This window comes from Nymphaea colorata, chromosome 1 (genome assembly GCF_008831285.2).
Source record: "Nymphaea colorata isolate Beijing-Zhang1983 chromosome 1, ASM883128v2, whole genome shotgun sequence".
NCBI lineage: Eukaryota > Viridiplantae > Streptophyta > Magnoliopsida > Nymphaeales > Nymphaeaceae > Nymphaea > Nymphaea colorata.
The window spans coordinates 41,875,972-41,893,860 of record NC_045138.2 but is presented as its reverse complement, the minus strand read 5'-3'; the positions used below and the strand labels follow the sequence as shown (position 1 = coordinate 41,893,860).

Here is a 17,889-nt window from a genome sequence, read left to right as displayed (position 1 = left end):
GTCACGGACCAACTTTTCAAGTCATCTTGGTTCACATGGCATTGAAGGTTGCCACAAGCCCTTGGCCAACCTAGCTAAACCTTAAAGGTCGCGATGACATTCTTCAATTGAACCGTGGTTGAGATGATGAGTGCTAGGCACTCGGCAAACCATTACCTATGATTTATCCCATAATATGCCATTGGCAAGCTATGACCATGAGGCCCCGTCAGAACACTATCATTCTTCTGAGTGCCTATCTACTACATATGAAATCTAGGTAGTAAAAGACTTTCTTTGGGAGATAGTCCCCCGCTGAAGCCAGTTGATAAGTAGATGTCATTAACCAAGCGGCCAACCATCACTTTACTTAATGGTGATCTTTCACTTCCTTGCCCATGCACCAACATATGCAATTGTGGATGCAGCCTATGCATCCACCAGGAGAATTAAACCCTAACTCATGCACACCCCTTGTGCAGCCTAACGCTATGCTCGAGAACTTACAAATAGGGTCACATCCGAAGTACATTGTTTTTTGCTTGACTGAGTGTTTGATTGAATTGCACTTGTGTCCCAAGCAATGCCAAAGATGGCTGCATGAGTATCCCATCTTGCTTGCTTGGTCAGGCCAAGCATAATTAGTATACGACATTCTCCCACCATCAAATTGTTGATGTCCTCGTCGACCAACTGCCTAGGTGAGAAAATTCATGAGCAGCCCCTTTGTTGCCTTCTATCACATTCAATCTTTCTATAGGTTTCATGAATCATTTTTTGTTTTGCCATGTCCACCAATTGACTTCTGGCCCTCTCTATGCAAGAATTTGATACAATATCATTGATTGTTCTTATTGTACTAACATCTATCTGATTGACACACCTACCATGTCTCAACTATATGACTTGTTAGGTGTATTGCCTCTCATCTAACTTCAAGTGTTCTCATGTTTGCATCTCAAAATTTTCATTGGTTTTGGAGTGCTCCAGAAAAATGAGGTTTTTGTTTTGAAAGAGGAAAGAAAGGGACTCGCCCGTCGGTACGAGGATCGACCGTTCCTGGCGCCTTTATCGGGGGTAATCAACTCAAGGGCTATGTTTATCATTGATGCATTTCGTTTTAACTTAAACATCTTTTTGATTCTATATGCGGTGTAGAAAATATTGAAAGTTTGAAGTTTCAAACTTTTGAAAAGGTTCTTGAAGAGTTGCTTGAAAATGTGAAATGATTTGAGGAAAAAGTGTAACTAGTAAATATTATTTGAAAAACTTGGGAAATCATTTTGAAATCACTTTAGTGTTCTCTTAAGACTTTAAGTAGGTTTGAGATTTTGCTCTAATTCGGTTACCACCTAGCTAGAGCTCCATTCCTTCTTGCTTAAGTTCTTTTGAAAAGATGCTTGTGATCATAAGTGAAATAAAGTGGGTGAGAATGCATGGATGCATTTATCATATATGATTGAAAGAATGTAAAACATTCCTACCACAACATTCATCTAAAGTCGTTCCTACCACAACATACATCTAGGATTTCGTTGTTATAATTATTGTATATAAGAAGGAAAAGTTGTTGAAAATGGATAGGGATTGTAGACCATCAAGCATGATTCCAATATTGGGTCATTACTTGGTTTGTGGTCTTAATGAAGTTGGTAAATAGAAAGTTCGTGAGAGGAGAATGTTAAAAAGAATACAAGAGATAAAACACTCTTATGAAAAGAAAGAGAGAGAGATAGAGAAAGACAAGCATACATGTGTACATACCATCACATATACACATATATGAAAGCTTAAGAAAAAAAGTTGTATTGATTTGAAGAGAATGAGAGATTTTAGAGGAAAAGAAAGATATCACACATATATATGGGTATGAGACATTTTATAAGAGAAGATATTTGTCATGAAAATAGGAATAAATATTTGAAAGAGAGGAAATGGAGCACATGTACATACGTATTCATGCACATATAAAAATTTATAAAATGGAAAGTAAAAGCATAGAGAGAGAAAGATGGGGGTTATCATGTTGGCATAGATGTATATAACATGTGTATACATCCATACCTTCACAAGATTAGAAATCAAGGAACAACTTAAAATTACCAACTTTAAGTTTAATGTGGGCCGGAGGGGAGCTTGGACTCATGCAAGAATCTAAGCTAAGTTCCTAAGGCCATGTTAGAAGGTTCCTTTTGAAAATGTTTTAGAAAATATGATTTATATAAGCATAAAATGTTATTATTTAGTTTGTTGTAAGGGATATATTTCTTCCACCGTTGGGTATGGAAGAAAACAAGCAACATAACGAGACACTCGTTAAGGTTCCTAATGAGATGATTAAGAAGGAAACTAACATAAAATGACATGCAAATGCATATTAACATGTATATTTTCGTGAGGGTATATCCCGGGTTGGACAAGTCCCAACCTCAAAAATTAATATAAAAATAAAGAGTCCCCAAACCACACTCTCATTCCCACCATACATTCACATATAAGTAGCAAACCAAACAACTATGCATGGATAATATATAGACAACATTCAAGGAATGAAAGAGAGAAAGATGATTATGGAAAGTGCAAGGTTCAATTAGGAGGGAGGACATGATGTAACTATGAAATGATGTCACCTCATCTTCTCATGTTCCCAATGCACTTGAGTATAGCCTCTTGACTCTAAAATAGAGATTGAGAGCTATCTCCTTTGGTCATGGGGAAATAAAGAATAGAGGAAAATAAGAGGAAGCAAAAGAACAACAAGAATGTATTAATGAAAAGAAAGAACATGATTAAAATGAAAGATCATATCATCTTTCTATGCTCCCAGTGCACTTGAGCATAGCCTCTTGTCTCTAAAAAGAGATTAAGTGCTACCTCTTTTACTCATAGGGAGATGAAGATGATAAGAAATTATAGAAAGAAAAACAATACCATATTTAATAAAAGAGAAAGCATGATTCAATCACGAAATGAAAGATCATCTCATCATTCCATGCTCCCAATGCACTTAAGCATAACCTCTTGTCTCTAAAAAGAGATTGACTGCTATCTCTTTTGACCATGGGGAGAGGAGGAAGAGAGAAAAGTAAATAACAAGAACAAGACTATATTGAAGAAAGGAAATAACAATAACAACAAGAATATATTCATGAAGGGAGAGAACAACAACAACAAGAATACTTGAAAGAGCATGATTTGATCATAAAATAAAATATCATCTCATCTTCTCATGCTCTCGGTGCACTTGAGCATAGCCTCTTGTCTCTAAAAAGAGGTTGAGTGCTATCTCTTTTGGCCATGAGGAGATGAAGATGAGAAGAGAAAATGAAAAAATCAACAAAACTATGTTCAAGAAAAAGGGATAGCATAATAATAAGAACATATTAATGAAAAATAACAACAACAAGAATACTTGAAAGAACATGATTTAATCATAAAATAAAATATCATCTCATCTTCTTACGCTCCCGGTGCACTTAAGCATAGCCTGTTGTCTCTAAAAAGAGGTTGAGTGTTATCTCCTTTGGCCATGGGGAGATGAAGATGAGAGAGAAAAAAAAAAAGAAATGAAAGGGATGATGATTACATACCTCTAATGAGAAATGACCTAAGGAAGATAAACACCTTCACTTGAAATCCCCTTTGAGTGAAGCTCCAAGATGATGCCTCCAAGAGGGTTGTAGCTTGCTCCAAGTTGGAGAGGAATATGGAGAGAGGAAGAGGGGGAGAGAGAGTCAAGAGAAACTCTAAGTCTTCAAGTGAGAATACACTAGAGTTTCTCCCAGTAGCCAATCTTGCCCAAGAGGGGGGATATGGAGGGTATTTATAGAGGATTTTGGAGCCAAAACCCAAAATTTAAATTTTTTGACCTAAAAAGACTAAAATCACCCTCCAAAAGAAGATTTTTTGGTCAAAAGGAAGGGCAAATGAGTCTTGTCCACCCAAAAAGACTAAAATTACCCTCTAAAAGGAGGTTCTTTGGTCAAAAGGAAGGGCAAATGGGTCTTGTCCAACCAAAAAGACTAAAATTACCCTCTAAAAGGAGGTTCTTTGGTCAAAAGGAAGGGCAAATGAGTCTTATCCACCCAAAAAGACTAAAATTACCCTCTAAAAGGAGGTTCTTTGGTCAAAAGGAAGGACAAATTAGTCTTAAATGATCGATTTGGATCTGAACTTGGGTTTTGGATTTGAAAGTAGTATTTTGGATTTAATTTGGATCTGAAAGTAGTATTTTGAATTTGAATCTTGTGCCTAAATTTAAATTTCGCACTTTGATAAAACATCATAGTCCTTTAGAAAAATTTGGGGTGATTACATCTCACTCTTATGTCACATTAAGCACTTTTTTTTCAGTAAAGTCTGGAACATATCAGAGAACCAATAAGTATCAAGTTGCCAAGATGTGTAGTCAATCAATAATCACCTTTGAGTACCATGATATGCTTACTGCTTGAGCCATGTCAACACCAAGAGCCCTTGCCCTCTTGGACGATCATTTTTCATGTTGGGTCTTCTTAATGCTATCTATCTCAGCAAGCTACACATCTATGTCCTTTAGCTCCTAATACCTAGGTACTATTTTCAATCATGTGATCTCCATCTGGCCAATACCATCAGGGTCACTTGAACCAGTATCCTCTAAACATGCCCCAAACTATGGGGCACAACACAACAAATAAATCGATATTTGTGAAAACAACCTGTTGGTTAATTCTCTGCATTAGAATTTTGAATTTTTGTTTCCTTTTCTCGATTTATTCTCATATGTTTTTTGTCTTTCAAGTTCTTCCCAAGAAACTATTCTTCTCTAACACAAGTTTGTCAAGAACCAATTTTTCAATCCATTTATGCCCACGTAATATCGAGGGTTTCCTCAAATCCTCATCCAGCTTGACTCAACCTTAAAGGTAGTAAAAACATTCTTCAATCTTTCTGACCATGGACTAGACAATGAGTACTAGGCACTCGACAGGTCATCACCCAAGATTTGTCTCATAGTAACCTATCAGCAAGCCATGACCATGAGGTCATGTCAGAACACTATCATTCTTCTAAACGTCTATCTACTTCATATGAAATTTTGGTGGGAGAAAATTCTCATGGGAGGTTTCCTCAGTCATATGCAATTGTCGTCTACATTTCATTAAGCAAGACAACCAACCATCCCCTTATTCAACAAGGAACTGCCATTTACTCACTCCTGCACCAACATATCCAGTTGCAGATGTAGCTTATGCATCCAACTAATCTATGTTTACTCCTGTATGCAGCCTAATGCTACGCATGGGAACTTACCAATGGGACTGCATATTCCAAAGACTACCAACCATGCTGCGCTAACACACTTTGTCTTTACACCATCGTGTTGCACATCCCAAGTGCATTTCTTTATGCTTGACTTACCATCTGATTGGATCCAAATTGCTTCCCGAGCAATGACATTGCTGGTTACATGAGCATCCCTACTATTCACTTGGCTAGGCTAGGCATAGTTGGTCCAAAACACATACATTTCTTTTAGAAAATTTAAAATATTATAGTTTAAATCGATCTAAAACCATTGTGTTCAACTAAATAGACTTAAAGCAAAAAAAATGAAAGTTAAAATTTTCTTAAGCTTGTGGGTTGGATTAGAGCATCTTGAAATCAAATAAATGATTCTTGTAAACCAACAAATTTTTCATTTTATAACACCAAAAAATAATGATACTACAACTTAGGATGACATAATTTTTCTTCTAATAAAAACTTTTGGTTGTTAGATTTTCATGAGCTAGGATGAAAACAATAATCAAATGTAGATGGAGAAGATAGTAGAAATTAAGGCACATCTTGTTTCACCTTATTGAGTCGCAAGATTATCATAGCCTTTCATTTGATAGTAAATGTTTCATCTATGTACTCAAAAAACTGGAAAAGTTTCAGATTGTTAATATTCTTGAGTAAAAATTAGACATCTTAGTTGAACATATATAGTCAATATCAGTACTTGAGCAAAGGCAGATTGATTTGAATGGATGAATTGTTGGATAAAAAGAATGAAGATTTCTTTTTACTTCTATCTTGGGAATTTGATATTATTTGCCAATAGTCTACTATTTGTTATTATTTTCTTTTTCAGTTATCTTCTCATGTAATGTTTTCTTAAAAATATTTTTAAGGCAACTTATTTTTCTTTAACTAGTTATAAAACCTAGTTTGCATGTTTGGATCATAAGACAAAAACAATGTTTTGTGTGAATAACCTAATCTAAGTTATTCAAAAATTTACCTACCGAAGGATAGATTCCTACATTTTTATTACAAACAAAAATAGAATAATGAATACAAATAATGACATCAAACACTGATAAACAAACTAAGCGAGTCCCACCAACTAGATAGAACTCACTCCTGCCACTACTTAGTTGGTAGGATGCAACAACAAGAAAGATAATAAAGCAGCACTTTGCTTGAAGGTCAAATCTCAACAAGTTTCTACCCTCTAGACTAGCCTTAGGCCAATTAATCTATCGCTTTCGGTTTGCCATTATCACAATTGACATTGGAGCCAACCACTGACATTCAATTATGGAGTCTACCACTTCGAGCTTTGGGTCCTAAACTTTTTTTTTATCAAACTTCTAAATTTCATAGATGCCCTTTCCCATTTCCTTTGATTCCCATCCCACCACAGTCAACTGACCAAAGTTGTAATGAGTACAAACAATTTGATCACATAAGCCTCCCTCCACCTGCAACACACTGCCAATGACCGGAGATGATCCTTAATTTCATCCATTGCTTGTAGGCCATACAAATGATTCTCTATTATTAAGAAAAGACTTAAACATATCATAGCAACCATTCTAAGCATCCTTCTATATTCCTACAATTGAGCATGAGTGTTCCTCAATCATTCTTTCTCTCCTCTATTTTCATAAACACCAAATCACCATATGAAAACATGCATGCCAATTGTTAGTAAGTTAGTTAGCAATGAATGTACAACCAAACCACACTTTAAGCACATTGATAATATCTTGGTGAATACAACCTATAAAATACCACACTTCCATAGCAATACGGCACCTAAAGCTAACATGACCAGCAGACTCTTCAGCTCTCCAACACTGAAGTAACAATTTGCAGGGCAATTCCCATTTTCTTCTAGCTATCTTTAGAAGATAGTCTTCCAGTAGTAGGAACATAGACAAACCCTCTTTAGCCCAAATCCAATCCCTCCATTTTTTATCATGACTTTTTTTCTTTTTCACCAAGTTCCAAATTACATTCACAAAACTCATGAAGCTTAGGCAATCATCCACCTCCTAAAGTAGAAGCTAACCGAATCTACATCTAGATAACACATTCTTAAACTCTTGGAAAACCATGACTTCTAAGTAAAGGACTTCCCTCGTTGACATAGATAGACTGCCACATAAAGAGCGCCATTCTTCCCCAATCATGAAAGCATAGAGACATACTTCCACCCACTTTTCTTTCAAAAACTTAATGGTCTCTCCCAATTTTCTGTTGTACCTCTTCAACAATACCAGTCCACATCCACTTTATACCCTCAAAGCACCATGACCTCTTTCTTGAGGCCTTAATCATCTCAAGGCTATGACAATGGAAGTACATATGTCAGCCCAGATAGTTCCCTCCTCACAAAATTCCAAACCCAATTTACCATGTTTACTTTACATACCAATAGTTGGGTTTTAATTCTTACTCCTTCCAAGGTAGGATGACATAGCTCTTTCCAAACAATAAGGTGTTTTTCATGACTAGATTCGCTTCCACCCCACATAAATTTAGTCAGCATAGAGCCAAGGTTGTTGAAAGCACCATCTAATAGTTTGAAAGCACTTATCAAAAAGTTAATAACATGCGATAAAACATGTACTCAAGCATAATCCCTCTACATAAGATAGCAAGTTAGGGAGTTTCCATGCGGCTATTTTATTTTGGACTTTTAAAATCAGGTTTTCATACCATTCTTTTCTCATGTTGCCCTAAAAGCGAGGAAGCTCCAAGTATCAAATAGGCATCACTTTGATTCCCAACTGGGATATGGAGATAACTCTATCAATTGATGGTGCTTCACAAATTCAGTAACCAACAAAATCAAGCTATTAATGTGCAATCCAAACTAGGTGAGAATACACTCTAAGGCATTCTTAATCTCTAAAACTAACCTCCTATCAACTCTATAGACAATGATCACATCATCTAAGAAAGCAATGTATACTAGGCATCTTCCCACTTTAGGAATACAAAGAACTCTAATAACACCCTCCTTTACTTTAGACTTCAGAAATTTACTCACAATCTCCATCATAATAAAAAAGAGGCAGAGAAAATAGAATCTTCCTATCTCAAGTTTCTATGCAACTCAAAATAGTCAGCATGCCTCTACGAACACATGATATAATTTTTCGAACCAAACTGTCCACAAACACCAAGTAGCTTAGAGTCTTCTCTAGAACAAACCAATTTAGTTTGTTTTATGTTGTAGAAATATTTAAATTTAGACAGAGAGAAACTTTAGACAACTTTCCAGAGTGACTAATCTCATGCCCCAATACAACATCATCCTAAAGCATCCTCTTAGGTAAGAAAGTGACTTGGTTAGGACTCACAATTCTCTTTAAAGTTCCTTTCATTCTTTCCACAAGCACTTTAGAGATAACTTTCTATGAAGAATTGCATAAATCAAGTGGCCTCAAGTCCGACACATTACGATCACCCTCTTTTTTGGGAATCCAAGTTAAAAGTAATATGTTAAGCTTCTTATCTAGTGTACCTGATTTAATAATTATTCACCACTTTTACCACATTTTGTGCAGCACTATGTACCAATGGTCTTGTAAAAACTAGTAGAGAAATCATCCAGGCCTGGGGCACTCATGTGATCAGCCTTAAATGCAACATATTTAACTTCTTCATGAGTATTGACCTTAATAGCTTCTCATTCTTCTCCATTACTTCAGGGCCTTCCACAAGCTCTCCCATAAGGCAACCCGAACCCTCAATATAAGCAAGCAAATCATGAAACTAGTCAATACAAAGGTCTTGAAGACCTTGCTTGTCCGAACATATTTTGTTGCCAATAGTAGACACCACATTGTTCGCCTTCTTGCTCCTGATAGTTGCCTGAAAAAAAGCTGTAGCACAGTCACCATTAGATAACCATCAGATTCTTCCATGCGGCCACCACAATTCCTGTTCCTTTTCAAAGGATTGGTTGAGCTGTTAACGAAGAGTTCTCTCAAGCCCTACAGCCCATAAACCCCAGCTTCAAGACAGTCCTAGATTTTTCTCACATGGTATTTAATACTTTTGATTTTGACCATAGGTTCTCCCACTTTTCTCTTCTACCATGTAGCTAATGCCAATGTTGTTCCTGCAAACGACTTGGATCAACATACAACAATTATCATGTCCGCATGCCTCATGCACTATAAGTCTATAACTTTCTCTCTTGCCTCAACAATTAGCATACTTGGATACCTCCAATTTAATGAAGAGATCTTTCGTTACTAAAGCTAAAGGAGAAAATCATATCATTGTGGCCAGACATTGATTTCTCTAACACCCTTGCAGAGTCGCCATGGCTCCATTTTAATACCCAAAGATGATTAAGTATGCACCAATCAAGAGAGAAAAGAATGTTCTCCATGCCAAGTCTGTTCTTGGACCACATGAATCCTCTAGCATTGCCTTCCAGAAAGCGAAAGTTGCATCCTCATAAAAATCATTTGAAATCCCTACAAACAGAAAGATTGGGAGGGAGACCTATTTTGTCTACATCACCTCTCATGGCATTGAAATTACCCAAGAGGGCCCAAAGTTCACCATACATAAACAAAAGAAGCCTAATGCCATTAAACTCCTACACTCTATCTCTTTGATTAGGTAATAAGTAAATCCTCATTAGAAAGCGATTCCTAAAAAGTCAATAAGGATTCTAGCTTTGACAGATGTTGGATTCTAGCCAATAAGGATTCTCGCTTTGCCATCACAATGGCCCATGTTCGAACACCAAGCATATCTATTCCAATTCCGTCTCATATTATCCAACCAATTCAGTATGGTATCATATACAATATGGTATCATAGACAATCACAATTTTTCAATACATCGACTATAGCAAGAAATGCAATTGTGTTTAGTGTGTGTCTAACGAGGCACCTGATGTTCCTAGATACTGCATCCATGAGTGAGGTGCATCCTAGCTAACTCCCTCCCTAGGAGAAACCCCTATGGAATCACTTTTTTTTCATATATTTCCTTTGACTCAGGAAGAGCAGAATTCACATTGCTCACATCCTGCAGGGCCAGACGACCTTTCACACCTATACAGTCTCAACCTCGGCTGACAGGCTTTTTCAAGTGCTAGGATTCCTTCCGTATGGGGTTTTAGACATTTCAAGGAACTTCCCATTATTGTTTCATTAAAGTCACGAAACTTCAATGTCGAGGTTGATCAGATAGAGCTTTCCCACTCGTGCTAGGAAAATAATTTGACATTTGCACCTCATCCCCTTCCCCAAGTGGAAACTTCTTTTATTTCTCTCCCATTTGTAGTTTCTTTTTACCATTTCCTTGTTCTAACCAAACAAAACTAGGCTTAGTCCAGAGACCTTACCTAAGCATGCCATTCGTTCCTTCTGCTTGAATGCTTGGTTAGCTAGAGAGATAGCAACTTGAGAATACTATTCATTTAAATCATCCAAGGCTTGGAACTTGTTACCTTTGAGTCATTTTGATGATTGAAATTTTTTTTTTAAGGTTAAGTTGGGTGAGCAAGATGAGTATTTTATTCTACACCCTCTTATTTTCTAAAATGACTTTTGTCAAAATTGGACTTTTGATAGATTTAATTTCAATCATCATTCAAACATGCCTGTATTTTGGATGCGACTTTTAATGTCCAAACAACATTTTAGAGGTTGAATTTTTTTTAAAAAAATGAGTCTTCAACAACAGTTTATGCACCGTGGTGAGTGCCTCGGAGGTCATCCCGACATAAGTACAGAAGAAGACTGATTTTTTTTTATTTTTAAAAGTACGGGGAGAATGGCCCTCGCGTGGAGAGAGTCATGGCTCGCCTGCTTCTGTCTTTGCCTTGGGGCCTACCCATCCTTTTGGCTCGCTCAGGAGACCAACGCTGGATGAACTCAAAACCGCCGAGGCCACTCACCACGCTGCACCAGCAGGAGAATTCAATTCGCCCGCTTTTACGATTAGGAAAGACAAATGTGCGAACGTAAAAGTCGGGCTTTTTTAATCCAAGATGCTTCCTTCCTCCATGGTTGTCTTCGATCAGATGAAAATGGAAAAGGTCAATAAATCATCAAAGTTTATCTTCAATGAAGGTTTTCCAAAGAAAGGGAAAAGCAGCGCACAGAGCCCGCGCAGAGGAATTCTTCCTCTTCGGTCAGAGATTGTCAAGTTGGGGAAGAATTGTTATAATCAGAATTGATTTCTCTGCAACGGCTTCCCTACCAAAGGAGCTGAAAGGGAAAAAAAAAAAGGCTCCCCAGAATATAACCCCACCATTAGAATTTAGAGCAGTCACGTAAAAGCAGGAAAAAAGGGTGGGGGGCCAAAAGAGAGGGCGAGAGATGCAATGGATCTTCCCGCTCGTGCGTGCTGCTTTCCCATTACAAGCTGTCACGGGTGGGATGCACCACCTGTATGAAGAAAAGGAGAAAGAGGGAAGGAAGGAAAATGCTCAAAAAGAGAACCAAAATGTTCATGAGATTCCCTCCTAACCATTATGCTCCAGCGTACAATTAGAAGAAGAAGAAGAAGCCATATTCTTCATCGGGAGAGGAATCCATCTTCCCAGAATTTTCAATAGGTGCAACCATTTGTCCCACATACCAATGTAGGCACCTCTTTTTGGGCTCTTTGAGCAGAGAGCCCTAGAGAGAGAGAGAGAGAGAGAGAGAGAGGGTAAAAAAAGGGAAAGATGGTTTCTTGTTTCTGGGGATTCAGACAGAAAAGGAAGACAGTTGAGAGACCTCGTCCTCTTACTCTGCCCCTGGACAGGAGCACGAGCAGTATTGCACCAGGACAGGATAGGCTGGACAGTCTCAAGTCCTGGTCGGTGCTACTCGATTGCCAAATTAGTGGCCACGGTAGTGGTGAAGTCAAAGAAGAAACAGAAGGGGCTATTGCTGGTGGCGCGCAACCTGAATGGGTGGCCGACATGTCGGAGTTGTTCATCGGCAACAGGTTCGCTTCTGGCTCCAACAGCAGGATTTACAGAGGGATATACAAGCAGCGGGCCGTGGCCGTGAAGATGGTGAGGGTGCCTGATAACGAAGATGGCTCTCGACCGCTCATCGACAGCCAATTCAATTCGGAAGTCGCTTTGCTTTCGCGCCTTCGCCATCCTAATGTGATCGAGGTAATTAACTCTGCCTCCACCACACATGAATTCCTCCGTTTTGTCTCTTTGTCCTTCGAGTCCCAAGTAAAGTATGGGCGTGCATGTTACAAAAAAAAGTTTGCTTTTTTCTGATTGGAAAGGAAGGGGTACCATTAGAGGGCTTTACACGAAGAAATGACCAGAAAAGGGCACCAAGTTGGTGCTGGCCTTGAAACTTTTCTGCAACTTTCTTTCAGAAAGTTGCTTCTGCCATTGCAGCTTTACCCATTTTTTAACACACGCTGGCTACTGTATTTGGTAGGCGCTGCATGAACCCAGATTCAAATCAGGTTGACAAGATCCACTTTTGGATGCTGCAACTCTTTTTGCTGTGTGTATGCAGTTTTTGTTCTGAGTTGGTTTGGGTATTCCCTTATCATGATGGTTTACAGTGATCCGTCTTCAGAAAAGGGTGTTGTGAAATTTAAGTATATCACCAGTTCTTGGGCATCACGTTACAATAAGCCTTGAGTGAAAGAGGACCTCAAGGATTTTCCCAACTAAACGCTTGACAACATTCGCCAGGTTTAGGAATGGAGTGGCTTGTGTGCTCCTACGGCCCAAACTTCACCTCTCTTCAGAAAAAGGCCAAAAGGAAAGAAAAAGGTCTAATGTTCCCTGTGTTGGTGAAATCATTTCCTCTTGATGAATTTGCTTCTCATTTTGTGGCGTAGTTGACTTTTGAGAACCGATTATTGTAGCTGATACGTTTTACTGTGGCCATCATAAGTGCCAAGTTTACGTCGTAGCGAATGAGTGCTTGTCCACATCAAATAATTGCAGGCCGTGATGGGGCCAAAATTTGTGCGTTGAGGGGCATAAACTTCTAATAAAATTACAACGGTCTCAAATTTGGAGCAAGAAAAATTATAGCTTTTTTAATTATCAAGAGATGAGATATTTTTTTAATATTATATATATAATGTCTAAAATTATCACCTTTTGGCAAAATCTAGTCGACTTTTGGAAAATTATTATACTTGTTCTTTTTTGTAGGCCTAATATACATCTCAAGAATTTTCTTACAAATATATCTTAAGGAAATCAGCTTCTCTCTTAACTTAATGGAAATACATTTTCCCTTTTAATAATATCAAAATAGAAACTCTTTCGTTCTAAAATTTAAAGGCAACTAAAATAACGTATAAAGTAAGACTAAGCTTTCCAAAGTCAGTACTAACTTTTTTACTTCTGGCAAAGGTAAAAAAGCTTTATAAAAGGTACCATAAGTTCTTACTTCTCTATTACTAAAATTATTATTGTTGATATAAAAGAATTTCAAAAAAATTGTTCTATGATATTATTTAAATTTAAAAGTATATAAACTACTGTGGTACATCTGATATCTTTTTAATATAACAAAATTATGCAAAATAAAATGGCATATGTACATATTTATATATTAGATAATTAAATTGTTATAAATTAAATTTGAGTCCTTTCTTTTATAAGTAACAATAAAAGTAAAAGATATAAAAATTGTAGATGGGATCTCGTAGAATTAGGGGCCACTCATTACTCAAGTGTGTTTTTCAATGGAAAAATCCTCTTAAAGTAATGGGTGGGGGGGGGTGGGCAGGGAGTAAAAAAAATTATGAGGTAGTCAACTGCCCACCCTAACCATAATGTGGCTTTGCCAAGGTGTGGATGTGTATTGTGTGAGTGGTATGTGTATGTGTCTGTCATAGTTGACTTCTGAAATTTAATGATACATTTTAGTGTAGTGATGGTCTGAGTGCCAAATTTGCACATCATGAGTGTGGGTGTAGATTTTCTGAGGGCACTCGACAAATTCTCACACTCATGTGCCATGTATATTTGGCTATCCAAATTTGCACGTCATGAGTGTATATGTCATTGTTATTGTTTTCATTTCACATCTTGTTCGAGTTAGTTTTTTCCATAGCATTGCCGTATTTTGTGTACTTTATGCATGGGGAAACAAATTTGAATTACTTTTGTGTTCATAAAATGCAAGACTTTTGTGTAGCTTAACAGAAAGGTCATTTGATTCTTTCCACTGACCTTCAGTTCTTCTGGCAATTTATCTTATGTTGAATGGCTCGAGGTTCCTTCCTCCTTTCCCCTTTTTCCTCTTTCCTAGTACTCTATCCATTTGCTTCTCGTTTGTTAGCACCAAGACAATTCTGACAACTGCTTGCTTATGTTTTACTTTACAGTTTATTGCTGCATACAGAAAACCTCCTGTATACTGTATAATCACTGAATATATGTCTCAAGGAACGCTCAGGATGTATCTTCACAAGAAGGAGCCTTATTCTTTATCAAACAAGATGATTCTGAAGTTTGCTCTTGACATTTCTAGAGGGATGCAATATCTTCATGCACAAGGGATTGTACACCGGGATCTCAAGTCCAATAACTTGCTGCTGAATGATGAATTGACAGTTAAGGTTGTTGATTTTGGTATCTCATGCTTAGATACTCAATGCCATGCAACAAAGGGATTCATGGGGACATACCGGTGGATGGCACCTGAAATGATCAGGGGAAAGACATATACCAAGAAAGTGGATGTTTACAGCTTTGGAATTGTCCTTTGGGAACTCTTAACAGCTCTTGTTCCATTTCAAGGGATGACTCCTGTGCAGGCTGCTTTTGCTGTATCAGAAAAGGTAGTTACTCAATTATGTTTTTTTTCCAAATTGCAACCAAGATAATTTGCGGAGCATTGTGAATTGGCTGATTCTGTTCATACAGGCTTTGTATCAACACCTTTGACAACAGTGTGAATTAAATGCTTATTCTCCTCTGTTACTGTTGAGACCGATATATTGCCACCAAGTAGCAACTTGTGCACCTCACCTCTTTTGGGTATTGGACTATTGGACTGCAATATACCAAGTGACCTTATACATTCTAGTTGCCTTAAATATGGGGCTATCAGTTGCTATGTCCTTCCTGTCGTGACAATTCTATATGTTTATTCAAATTAGTGCTTATGCCACTACTTTTTGTCTACAGATGAGTGATTAAAATATTAAACTAATCAAGGAAATGGTAAGGTTTATCAAAAGACAGTTCATTTTTCTTTGAGAATTCTAGATGGCATAAAAGAGACTTTCCATGTTTATGTCCTTTTTATGGCGTTTGAACCTTGATCCAGACATCAATTTTTTAACCTTATCCCAGGGCTTAAAGCAAGCCATATGTCTCCACTGAGAAAGGGAAGGTCGAGCATGTGGAGGTTTCCTCCACTAGGTACCAACCACAGCAGCTCTTACGTTGCAATGTTTCGAGTTATTTGATGCAAGTTATTGAGAAAACAAGCCTCCTGCTAGAAACCTTATAATGAATATGTTTGTCAAATAGGCTTAATGTGTGCTGAGTTTGATTTCTTCGAGCTTAACTTGTTCCTATGACAAACCCATTTGAGTTCTTACTCATAAAGAATTTGAGTCAAGTGAGCCAAGTTCAAGCTTGTTCCTGGCCATAACCACAGTTATTTTGCAACCTGTGGGACCTCTTGAAAATGACACTGGTAATATCATTTCAAAGATGCTGTATTGCTTGAAGTGTGTGTGGTTGTGCTCCATCATGTTTTGCAATATATATAATGTCCTGTCCTTAAACAAATGCTTCCCTACCGGTGCAATTAGCTCTTCCCTCTTGCTACTTTTCCTGCTGTTTAAGATGCTTTGTCAGAGTTTCATCCCTCACCATAGACAATCCTGTTTGGAGCTTCGCTTTCAAGAAATATATTCCACCTAAGGATCAATCTGTTTGCATTTCAATTTTAATCCTCTTTCATTAATATTTTAGGGCTCAGCCCACATATATCGTTTGTTGATCAGCCACGATCATTTTGCAAAATATTATTTGGCCATTAGACAGAATCCCTCTGATCCTCATGCATCATCAACCTCTATATCTAGTAGACAAAAGCCAGGGTAGCCATTAAGGGTTAGTTTCAATCCATGGTAGATATTGTATTACAGTGAAGAAAAGAGTAATGCTGATCATATTGGATAGTTGCATCTAGAGATCAAGAACCTTCCTTGGAGCATTTGCACTATCTGGCATGACATATTGTGAACTTCAGAGTTATGATCTAGCAGCAATACTAGTAGGTTTGGAGTGTGTGTACGTGTGGTTTTTTTTTTTTTTGTTTTTTAAGTTAGTCATATAAAGTTTCATGAATGTACTGGTATTTGATTTTGTTTTTGTTGGAGCATAGAGTTCTATTGGTGACTAAAAAATTTCTCATGACGAGGATTGCAGCTTGGATGATCAGTTGATTTGATGTTAGTGTCTTTTTTCTTTCTTCTTTTGGCTCTGGGACTTTGAAACTTAAAGATGTGCAGCCTTCTTGTTCAGTCACTTGAATATATAATCTTCTAGCTTGATTGTTGTTGCAGAATGAACGACCACATATACCAGATGCCTGCTCTCCGGAGATTTCAAACCTCATAAGGCAGTGCTGGACGGCAGATCCAGCAAAGAGACCAGATTTCGATTTCATTGTTGCACTGCTGGAGCAGTATGAGGAACATCATAGTAATGACGTGCCACTCATTCCACAGCTGCAGTCGAGCAAGAGACTGTAGCATCTGCTGATACCTCCAAAAGACCGCTTTTCAACATGACCGTCCATTTCTATCCAAGCCATATTGTGCAAGCTAACGAGTAATTGCAGTACTGACTACTATTCCAGTCGCAATTCCCCAAGTCCATTGTCTTGTTTTCTAATTGTATATAACAAATGAAGTGATTTGATGGCTCTGCTTGTTAAGATCATATAAAACCACGAAAGTTATTTGCGTCTGAAATGCAAGACTAAGCACTTCTACTTGCGGCGTCAGCAGAGAGTACGGAACGCTTACATAGTAATCTGAAGGGGTTACAAACGGAAGTTTTGCAGCTAACAGGGTGCATGCTTGGGCTGTTGAAGTCTTTTTTAAGTTTGACAATTATGTAATAGTTCCCTTCAAGTGCATCCTGGATCAATACTAACAAATGTGACCACTTTAGAATTTATCATGGCTTTCTTCAGCAAAAGCTGAAGTTGAATTTTCGATCATGTTCTTGACTTAGGTCCTTGCTGCCACAACTATCTAAGGCGTTAGTAAGCCTTTTTTGGAAGGTACAAAGATCACAAGTTGTGGACGGCAAATTTATAACAACTGCCCAGTCTCTCAAGCCACCACATTATGCCACAAGGTTGTACGCCACCTTTGCAACATGAGAATCAAAACAACATTGTGATGAAGATATGGGGAATTTTTATATTTGCAACATAACACAGTTTCTTAAAGAAGTCATCAAACTAGGAACATCAATGGTTCAGATATAATTCATAATCAAATCAAACTCAAATTTAGGTAGTTAGGTTTAAGAAGGCAACTCACATCCAATAGTCTGACGCAGGTGGACTTGTGGTACAAGGTTTTCCTTGTCAAATCATGCAAGTTTCTAATTTTCATTATCAAAATTTACATGCAAAACTTCAAATACGGCTTCGCTC

The 17,889-nt window shown here is 37.7% G+C and overlaps 1 protein-coding gene across 2 annotated transcripts; it reads left to right on the top strand.

Annotated features, from left to right (window-relative positions):
• The first annotated feature begins 11,048 nt into the window (after positions 1-11,048).
• LOC116246328 (serine/threonine/tyrosine-protein kinase HT1-like) lies at positions 11,049-17,214 on the top strand. Of its 2 annotated transcripts, none has more exons than XM_031618157.2 (3): positions 11,049-12,383; positions 14,585-15,040; positions 16,767-16,974. In XM_031618157.2, exons 1-3 carry the CDS (start codon positions 11,943-11,945, stop codon positions 16,836-16,838), a joined length of 969 nt encoding a protein of 322 aa, XP_031474017.1. In that variant the 5' UTR covers positions 11,049-11,942; the 3' UTR covers positions 16,839-16,974. The 2 variants fall into 2 exon arrangements, with proteins under 2 accessions (XP_031474017.1, XP_031474016.1); XM_031618156.2 differs by having other exon boundaries at positions 11,053-12,383; positions 16,784-17,214.
• Positions 17,215-17,889: the final 675 nt, after the last annotated feature.

What these genes read in the sequence shown, in the direction of transcription:
- LOC116246328 (XM_031618156.2), top strand. Translation starts at nt 11,943, where the DNA reads ATGGTTTCTTGTTTCTGGGGATTCAGACAGAAAAGGAAGACAGTTGAG. An exon ending in GCCATCCTAATGTGATCGAG is followed by an intron (nt 12,384 to 14,584) that starts GTAATTAACTCT and finishes TTTACTTTACAG; the next exon opens with TTTATTGCTGCATACAGAAA. An exon ending in CTTTTGCTGTATCAGAAAAG is followed by an intron (nt 15,041 to 16,783) that starts GTAGTTACTCAA and finishes TTGTTGTTGCAG; the next exon opens with AATGAACGACCACATATACC.